Consider the following 10,417-nt stretch of genomic DNA (forward strand, 5'->3'; position numbering starts at 1 on the left):
ATGGAATTTTGTGAATCGATCAAAAATGTTAGAGAAATGTGATAATAGTAGTAGTTTTTATTATTTTCTCTTCTCTTTCTCTATTATTTATTTAGTTTTTTTCAATATCTTTGTGAACTAGTTTTTGACAACAGCATCTCGCTTCGTGGAAAATTTCCAATGTCAAAGCTTCATAAGCGATCAAGAACAGATAATTAACATAGATTCAATTCGTTAATTCCGAATTCCTCGGGCACAAAAGTAAGCATTATCTTATACATTATCATTATCATGCACAAAAGTACGCAGCAAAACCAGGTAAACCTCTATGCAGGGTTACTGGTATGAAGTGTTACCTTTTCAAAACCCCATAACTTTTTTGTGTGTTATCATTTTTTAGTGATGTCAACGACCAAATTGTTTGAGGATAATCAAACAAGAAAATTCAGAATCCGTTCACTTTATCCTGTTGTGGCTACCTTTGCCTTAACTATAGCCTTCTAAAGTTGCATGTTGCACGAAGGTGATCTTGCGGTATTTTGGTCAATTCTCGCACAATCGATTTCTTCAGCGCATCGTTGTGGCAATTTATGGTGTGATAAACCAATATTTTATTCACTTTAAGGTGATTGAGCTCACGAACAATAGCTGGTTATGATTTGCCAGACAAATATAACGCAATCACACTATGATCCAATGAGCTCAATATCCAATGAGCTCAATTCCAAAAGTATCGAAAGAGGCGAAAATCTCATACTGCTTTCATATATTACTTGTTCCCAATTGTTACAGCATCCAGCGTTGAATTTAACACGGTATCATCTTTTTGAAGATATGCATTATACGAAAACTTAAACAACCCTAAAGTCGTTACAGTGTCCAATAAGGGCGCATTTGCAAGCAAAACCCTGTTTAACCCAGTGTTGGTTCCTGCTGTTACTAAGCTATAGTCTACAATATTGGAGATCTATTTAACAAGGATATATCCTCTACTTCCTATTCTCATGGAGAAGATAATTTAAAAAAAAGCCGGTGGATATGCTAAACGGATTTGGTAGTTGTTGTGCATAATACGCTATACAGGAAGACAAATGGTTTTGCATTGAATTTTGGTATCAGATTTTGGCGTTATTTTTCATGGCACGGTCTGCTTATTATTCCACGCGTATCAGTGTGTGTGTATGTGTGCCCTGTGCTGGTGTTGTCGCCACTGGTGTTGTTGTGTGTATCCCCAAATCACTCCATCACACCAGATTGCCACCAGATGTTGTCCAAATCGAAACTCAGAGCATATACATATAGCTCTAGTTTATATACAACACACAAAAGGGAGGTAATTCCTAGTGAATCCAAACTATCCCACCCACCCCCGCACCGAGTGTTCTTGCGTGATAAAGCGCGGAAGGCTGTTGCTGTTGCTGCTGCTGCTGCTGCTGCTGACTGGATGACAGTTCGGAAGACAAGCAGAGCGAACGCCGCTTGACGGATGGCTTAAGCGCTCACGTCACCTAACAAAGTTGTGAGTCAGCCAGCCAGCCAGCCGGGACGACTACTGCTGCTGCTGTTCTAGCAGCAATTAATCCTTGCGCGTTAAGCCTTCCCCCGTGGTGGTGGAAGTTGGAGTCGTTAAGCTTCGAGCTGCTGCTGCTGCTGCTTCTGTGCGGCTGCTATATGGCTGTGTATTAATCAATCTGGTGACGTCAATTAATCAGGGACGACGGACTCGGACCTGGGCAAGAGTTAAGACAGCTCAGCTCATCCAGGCTTCGTCGGAAGTCGCGCTCCACAGGAAGGACCATCGCATTCTAGCGCCCACCCATTCTAGGCACACACACACACACACACACATGTGTAGCAGAGTCTTATTTGGTTGGTGTTGCTATGGTGCCGTGTTATGTGTGTGCCCTTTTTTATAGCGCTCAACGGCGACGCTCATCCGTGAAATGAAGACATTGCGACGCGCTCCAGATCATAGATCAACCTCTGCCTGGCATGCCTCCGTTATTCCTCGATGTGTGTGTGCCTGTGTCGGCCCGGGGCCTGTCGATGCCCTTGCGATATTGGACTAGGTATCACTGGCTGATTGGCTGGTTGGCTGCCGACGGATCCGAATTCGATTCGCTGCTACTCTGCTCTGCTGCTCGCGAAGTCACCGTGCGAGTCTCAGAACTCTAGTCAACTGGCCCCGGCCTGGGACGACCCGTGGCAGTGGATGGCGCTGGGGAAGAAGAGAAGGTAATAAAATTAGTTCCGATCGATCGTTTAGCCGCCAGATTTTCTGAGGCTCTGAGTGCTCCCGAGAGCGCTGACATATGTGCGTGTGTGGGCAATTTGGGCCGGTTAGCCCCGGCATAGAACCGTCAATTTTCCGCCTTTATCCGGATTCCGGATGGGTTTGGCGCGGCTCGAGCTCGCGGTTACGCCGAGGTTTATCAAAAAAAAAAAACACAACACAACAACAACGGAGGCGTCCGAATGTGAAAAGGGGCAAACGGGGCAAAGGGAACAGATTGATAAGGAATACACACCAGGCAGGCCCGCCAGTCGCATGCGGCACCTTTGCAGGAAGGAAAACCGAAGGGGCCCATAACAAAAAAAAAAAAAAAGAACGCAGGAGCCCATACCGAAGGAGTCGTTGAGCCTAGGCGATAGCCTCACTCTTTCGCTCGCACCGTCATCGCATCGATGTGCTGCTGCGATGCTAACCCCTTTCTATTTGGGTCGGAATCAATCGAGCGCGCGCGCTACTGCCGAAAAGCCGACCGACGTCGAATCAATCGAAGACGCAATCACGGCGGTCACGGGCTGCATGGGAACATCGATCTTTGCCCGCTTTTTCGTTTTATTGTTTTTTGTAGTTCGGTTTTTTTTTTGCTGTTGTTGTTTTTCCTCGGTGGGAAATTGGCAACACTGCCGCCATCGCTGCCCATAACCCGACCGACCGATTCGCTAAGCACCATAGAAATCCGTCCGCGAAATCCGGGATTCGGGAGGAGAAAAAAACCGTGAAATAGCTAGCGACTGGTTCCAGAATTGGATGTTGTCGTCGTCGTTCTAGTACACTATTGTCGCGGTAGCTCTGGTTGGCTGGCTGGATGGTTGGCTGGCGGGCTCTCGGACTAATCACTAGACCCCCCCCTTCACGCCGTTTGGTTTATGGAATGGATTTTGGTTCCTCTTCTTCGTCGTCTCCTCCTGCGGTCTCGCGTCGACGTAGGACGTTTGCTTCTAGTGTTACCTGCCCTTCTCACTTACTGGCTAGCCACACCACAACACCAACCCACCCACACACACACACACACACGCCATTGAAGGCCGAAAACCTTTTTAAACTCTCATCAAATATGCAGCAACGCAGCTGCACTACTACTGTGCATGTGCAGGTATCTCCGCATACACGTCTAGACCGTCCGGCCGGAAATGGACACACCGGAAATGGACGCACCGGCATTACCGTGCACTTCCGGTGCTCCCGGTAGATGCGGTGATCGATGCCGCCAGCACACCCGGGGGCCCGGCCGGCACCGACGTTACCGCAGCAGTTAAAGGACGGTATCCACAGGCAACTTGAGGTCTTCTGAGGCCACCTGGGGTGGATCCCGACACACATACTTCGCTATGCTCCTGGTAGGCACCTCTCTCTCTCTCTCTATCATTAGGGAAGTTCCACGGAGAGCGTTACTAGGGTTACGACGCGCGGAGTTGGCTGTGGAAACCGAGACCTGGGATCTGATGGAGTGTCCTGGATGGAGATCTACGCGGATGGCCGCACGGGAGTGCGTAGTACAGTTGTAACCTCTCGTAAAATGATGAACCCGGGTTTAACACCACCCCTTTCACCCCTTCACCTCTTCACTGTGACGCTTTTCTTTTTTTTTGCGTCTCCTCCGGCCCCTGGTCCCATCTGCGACTTCCGCTGTCCCATCCACCCACCCACCCACCCCCACCCTCGACACACCCTGCCCGTAGGCGTTTATTTACCGCCGGAGTCAAATTGATTTAAATCCATTCTGGCTTTAAATTCAATTTTGACCCAAAACTCCGATTCAATTCGACGGCAACGGGCGGAAGCGGAATAGGGTTGTACGGACCAAAAGGGGGTGGTTTTTGGGTGGGTGGGTGGGTGGAGCGAGGGAAAAGAATGGAACAGTGCCGGCGGCGGCTGTTCGGGATCAGCAAGGACGGACACACACGCACGCACGCAAATGCACACACACAATAGCGCAATGGCAGTGGGAGTAGCGTTGACGACCCCTTTTGGTCGGAAGGAGTTCGGTGGAGGAGGAGGAGGAGGATAGGATAGGATAGGTGGCAGAGAGATTGGGAACCGACCGACCCCGGGCCGGCCATGTGCCGCGTGTGTGTGTGTGTGTGTGTGCCGCTACACTATCGTTCGGGCTGATAAAAGTCGAGATTAGAAGTAGAGACCGACGGAACGAACAGGGAAACAGGGATGGGGTTGTGCGTGTGTGTGGGCGTGTGCGTGTGTGTGTGTGAGCTGATGGTGGATTGACATGTACGGGGATGTAAGTTTTGAGCCCACGGGAAGATCCCTGATCCCTGATTAGGTGCATGCTGCGCCTGGCCCCTGGGTAATGAAGTCCGGTACGATACGGCGACTCCATGGCGCTGTCCTCACAGGTGCTCACCTGGTGGCGTTGGCCTGGAGAGGGGGGGGTGGGTTCAAACTTCAAACAGCAGCTCAAAGGCAGTTAATGAAGACATCCCCTTAAGTCCCCCGTAAGCACACACACACACAGACACAGACACAGGGGCACACAATTCACCGCAATCGGGCTCCGGGCTTTGAGGACAATCAAGTGCCTGCTGCTGCTGGGAGGCCGGGACGACGGAACCGGAACCGGAGCTAAGCTGAGCCGCTTTGGCCAGAGCGACTTAGCGACTTTGGCCCGCTGCCCGCTCCCCCTGGAGAATGCCGGGCCTCGCGGTGATGAACAGGAGGATGAGGAATACTATTTCTCGTGAGGGACAGAGAGAGAGAGGAAGAGAGAAAGAGAGCGCACGCGAAAGAGAGAGTATTGGCAAAGCGGTTGCCGATCCTCCCCCCCTTCGGCGGTTGTCATTGCAATCAAAGCCCCGGATTGCTACCGCTTTCGCTAGTAGTGGTAGTAGTAGTAACCACAAATTTATACCCGCCAGTGGTTAGAGTTTTGACATCCGCTGTCATTAGCAGCCAGTGCAATTCGCTTTTCGGTAGCCGCACCACCTTTAACCCCTTTCGTGCTCTCTCTCTCTCTCTCTCTCTCTCTCTTGTGCTATCCGCCTGTGTGTTTGTGTGTGTATTTTTGTTAACAAAAGCGAACCGACGCGAGTGACGTTCGGTCACTGGCCCTGCCGGCCGCCCGGCCAGCTGGCTGGCTGGCTGCCGGGTACCGGGCGACCAGGAATGGAATGGAATGCCCAGCCAGAGTAAAGCAGAAGCGGTGAACCTGCCGCGCGGACCATTATGCGGGTTCGCGATTACTTCCGGCGCTCTTCCCCGAACACGGACGGGAGGGGGGAGGTGGGCAGGTGTGTGGCCTGTGCGGCTGGTTTCCGCTCATACCGGGATAGTCTCTTCTCTTCCTGTTTGTTATTATTGCTGTTGTTGTTGTTGCGGCAGATTTTGCCATTTCTTTGTTTCGTAGTTTGGCCTTCGAGCCGGAGGATGAGAAGGGGAAGAGGGGGCGTTCAATTGGTGCTCCCACCTGACAGCTCCGGCGTGTTCCGCCCGAGAGGAGGGCGTAGCTGTGGGCTGCCACTAACCGGCTTCACTAATTGGAAACGGAACGGAGCCGGATTGCCCGAGACCGAGTCCAAGACCGAGTGACGACCGTGACGACACACAACGGCGGCACGGGTTGGATGTTGCGGGGCGGGTGGCGGGGCTGCACACAACCCAACACGACCGCCAGCCGACTCGACGGCCGACAGGTGAGATTGGCCAAACTTCCGGCTCGATCCAGGACAGCCGCACGACTCCTCGTCTGTGTGTGTGTGTGTGTGTGTGTGTGTGGGTTTGTGTCTGCGTACCCGTTTGGTGCACCTTGGAGGCCGACGGTCGGTCGCATGCCGCAGCGCGAGCCGCGTGACTTGACTTTGATTGGAGCTATCGGAGTCGATATTTCGTTGGCTGACGGGTCCGGGGGCGAGCCGCACAAAAATGGTTACCCACTAGGGGCGGCCCTGTCCTTCCCGGTGTCCTCTGCCTGCCTGCCTCGGCTCGGTCTGTCTGTCTGGTTTCCTTCGCGTTTTACTGCCGGCCCGGGCTGGTGTGCTGGCTCTGTGTATGTGCTGTGCTTGACCAATATCGGTTTCCCTCAAAAACCGCAATTATGGCCGGTCGTTCCGGTTGCTCCGGTGGCCAGCTAATGAGCCTAGCAAATATCAGCCTACCGGTAGCAGGTGAGAGAGAGAACGCACAACAAAACCACCACACCACACCACACGATCCGTCGAATGGGTGCCAGTGACACAGTAAAGACATTCATCACCCGTAAGCCTTATCGCTATTAGCAATTGGGTCGAACGAAGGGGAAGCGCGGTTGTTGTCCTACTGTTGCCCCCCGTTTTCCTGGTCAGCGTAATTCCAGGCGAAACCAGAAGTAGGAATCGGTAGGAGACCCTCCCGAAAACGTTACCCTGCGTTACGCGAAAGCTTGTGTTGGTGGACGCGTTTTAGCCGTGACATAAATCGCTGGAGGCCGATGCGAGCGCCAGTGCGGAGCTTTGCTTTTCGTGCTTTTCGAAGTACATAATTCGAAAATCGATGTTCCGGTTCCTGGTTTGGCTCATGGATGAATGTTCCCTGGGGGGCGGTTTAGCTTGCCATTTCACAAAATGTTGCTTTTCGCTAAAGGTTCATTTGTTTATAGGCATCTATATGATCAGAATGGTTCGAAGGTATTTGTTTTACCAAATATTCTATCAAAAACCATTTAATGGACACTCCTTTTGACAGTCGGCATCGGTTGTGCTGCAGAAAGAGCCAAAGCATGGGAGCAAAGATTGGGAGAAAAGGGCGTACGTTCGAAGCAAATCCCCCGTTTTAGTTATTACACTTCAAAAGATTAGCAAACTGGAAGAGGAATGCATTTTTCGCAAAATACTGTAGCAAAAGCATTTAATGGTGAAACGGTTTACTAATTGTTTGTCTTACTTATACAATGTTGAAGCAGAATCAGCGAGGAGTAGAATAGAATAAAAAAAAAGCTTCCGTTGTATTTGAAGGAGTTGAATGAAATTGCTGAAATTAAGTCACTATGCAACGCTTCTTTCCACACAGCTAAACGCGCTAAGATTGGTGGCTGATGTGAAAATATATGTATAATATATTAATTATATATTTGTATATAATATAGCTTTGTATAATCAAACAACATTTATCAAAAAGTACGTCCGGACGCGGTACGGTAAACCAGCTAAAATAGTCCCACTTACGCTACTCATAATATAACTCGCCCTGATGAAGGTAATATCTGCTTCGCCCCTTCTCGATCAAGCACTCAAGTGTAAATATCAACAATCATTCGGGACTGCAAAGAACGACGGAGCGAAATAGAGGAAGTGGGAGAGGGGTCGGGGGGGGGGGCGTAGGCATAGTTTGTTTCCATTTGTAGATTACTAACCTAGCTAATGTAAGTGAAAAAAAAACATTAGACTACCGTAGCACCACCATGCCTAAGTCTAAGGTTATACGGAAGCATTCTCTTCAAGTCTGCCCAATGCAACGACAACGAAGCTCTCGAGGGCGAAGTAATGGAAGGAAAAAGAGAAAAAGAGAGAGAGAGAAAGACAGAGAGAGAGAGAGAGAGAGAGAGAGAGAGAGCACGCGCTATTGTATCACCACCGAGCGGGGATAGTACTGCAAATGCAGTATGGCGTTGACGGCGAAGATCTCGTAGAATATCAGACCATAAGTGTGCAGATCGATGAACGGCACGCTGAACCGCTCGACCAGCCGATGCAGGACAAAATGCTTGCCAACGCTGGATAACACCAGCCCGATGCCCCAATAGTTGAGGGTGATGGCGGCGATACCGCACAGGGCAACCCCATTGATCAGCAGCATCGCGGTCGCCACGTGATCCGCCAGATGCCGCTGGGCCAACTCGCTAAACGTACAGCCGACCAGGAAGGCTATCGCGGCCGAAAGCAGAAAGCCGTAGCCGAACGCGTACCGCAACAGCGTGTAAGAGGCTGCACCTGTAGCACCGAAACCCTCTATACCGCCGGACTGAAGGTGGCGCAGGTACAGCTGGGTGTTGAGTAGCGGCAGAGCGCATACTTTAGACAGGAGCAGACTGCGCTCGTACAGCTGGCGCAGTCGTTGGTGTGGTTGCGGGTGGGCGAACCGCAGGATGCCGAGTAGGCTGTGTGCCAGCAGGAACAGTAGCATTCCACTCGCGAACGGAACACCATAGGCGGTGGGCGTATGCTTCAGCGCCCAGCCCGTAACGGCGGCCAGTAGAAAGTGGGCGAAGCAAGTCGGTACCGGTGAGACGGTCATCATTGCAATTTCGAACAGTGGCGTCGGTTGACAGTCGGTCAGGATTGCTGCGAAAAGGAAACAAGCGATCGACACCAGCCGCGGCGTCGCCAACGATGAATGATTCACGAATTGTTTGCTCACTGTAACCGCTACGATCCGAAATGATACTCACTAGCAGGCTAGGAGAGACTTTCGGTGGCGGTGGCTGTGTCGACGGTTACGCACAATAATAGCACGGTGCAATAGAGAGTTTGCAAAATTAAATATATAAAATGGATCATGGAATGTTATCATAACGTGGGTTGTAAGAGCTCATCCTCGAATGCACACGAGACCAACGTGTAGCAACGGCTGCACCAGCGGTAACAACAACAGCACCTTTACCACTGGTCATGATGGGCTCCCGGCGGCGAATCCGTTTCCGAGCCTGGTCGGCACCGTTTCCATTTCTTCTTCAAGCAGCCCAAAACGAGGGACGCCAACTTTGGCAAAACAATAAAAAAAAGAAACAAACTTCAATAAGAACATTGAATGAGTTTTGAATTATTTATGGAAAGTTTATGGGCGATTGGTGAGATATAACTTGCTCAATCTGTCAAATTTGGGGAAATGGGCAGCATCATCTCCTATTAATGAAAGGTATTGCTTCAAAATCAACCAACACCAATAGTTCATCTGCAATAAGCCTTCCTCTGAACATCAGCAGCTGGATTAAAGGTGTTAAAGGAAAGGACCAAGATGTTCCATCAGCTCTTCGTTTACATATCCGTCCCACAGAATTAAACATTTCAACCAATTCTCACCCTTATGCCGCACAAGTAGTTGCGATAAAGGAATCAGATTATGCAACAGATTATGCGCTTCCGTTTGAAATACGTTACAACAATGGATTTCCCGCTTCATCCAATAGTATCAAGACCATTTTAGGCCATCGCTCTAGGACTCTTGGTGCAAGCTCTTTCTTTGGATTATTTTAGCGATTGTATGATATCTTTTGCAATATGTTCAATGAGCATTTCATTATTCCTTGTAGCTGATTTCGTCCCGAACGGTTCTGTTATGCTGTTAAGTAAAGGGAAATTGTTGTTCCAACATATGATCTCGGTTTCCAGCTTGTTTTTCTCATCAATCCAAGGAGAGAAAAATAAACTAGGGTAATGAATCTCAATATTTCATAAATAAAATTGATTGTTCTCTCCATTTGCTTCCCCGACTTTAACAGCGTAATAACTTCTTCGTTGGGAGGTACTTACTGCACGGACGCGGATGTTCCGGATGGGCGCTGGTCCGATTAGGTACGATGTTTTCGTACCATTTGGTAGATGGAAAGGTAATCCTTAAGCGCAGTAAATGATAGCTAGAAGAAGAGTTCGAACGTTAGAATGCAACAGGTTTTTGATGAATATGGAACCATACAGCTTGCCGGTACGGTTTCCGGTTCCTTGGCACAAATGTTTGTGCGCTCGAAAGTTGATGGCGAGTAGGTTGATTGGTTCCCGGAGCGTTGCACAAGGGTGTGGAAACTTTTTTCGTCACCGAGTGTAGCAAATGACGTGAATTCGTTCTTACCACCTTAATCTTTATCACGATATTGTTTAACTTAAAAATTTCCAAACTCGCAACCACGTAGACCAAAACAACACAAAAGCAGGGTTGCCAGATCAGCGTCGCTCGTAAACTCAAATCTGAAATCGACCAGTCAATACACTGTCAATCAGTCAAGTAGTCAATCGAATTCAAGCAGTTCAGCAGTCCCGTAAGGCAAAGGGTATGCAATGTGGCCGCCTAAACCGTATGCAAAATGTATGCAACCGGGTCTCTTAATGTTTAAAAGACCCGAAATTGTTCTGCCTGCGGGTCTCTTAAGCGTTAAGAGACCCGGTTGCATACCTTTTTGTCAATGCAGTATACCTTGAGCAATTTACATAACTTTAGGGGTTACCCACT

The 10,417-nt window shown here is 49.6% G+C and overlaps 1 protein-coding gene across 1 annotated transcript; it reads right to left on the reverse strand.

The window, feature by feature from the left end:
- Positions 1-7,287: 7,287 nt before the first annotated feature.
- LOC125957807 (uncharacterized) lies at positions 7,288-10,096 on the reverse strand. Its single transcript, XM_049690772.1, has 4 exons — positions 9,887-10,096; positions 9,724-9,827; positions 8,643-8,952; positions 7,288-8,535 (listed from the first exon to the last, which is right to left on the reverse strand). Exon 4 carries the CDS (start codon positions 8,489-8,491, stop codon positions 7,814-7,816), a length of 678 nt encoding a protein of 225 aa, XP_049546729.1. The 5' UTR covers positions 8,492-8,535; positions 8,643-8,952; positions 9,724-9,827; positions 9,887-10,096; the 3' UTR covers positions 7,288-7,813.
- Positions 10,097-10,417: the final 321 nt, after the last annotated feature.

The sequence above is a fragment of the Anopheles darlingi genome, chromosome X (assembly GCF_943734745.1).
Source record: "Anopheles darlingi chromosome X, idAnoDarlMG_H_01, whole genome shotgun sequence".
NCBI classification, from domain to species: domain Eukaryota; kingdom Metazoa; phylum Arthropoda; class Insecta; order Diptera; family Culicidae; genus Anopheles; species Anopheles darlingi.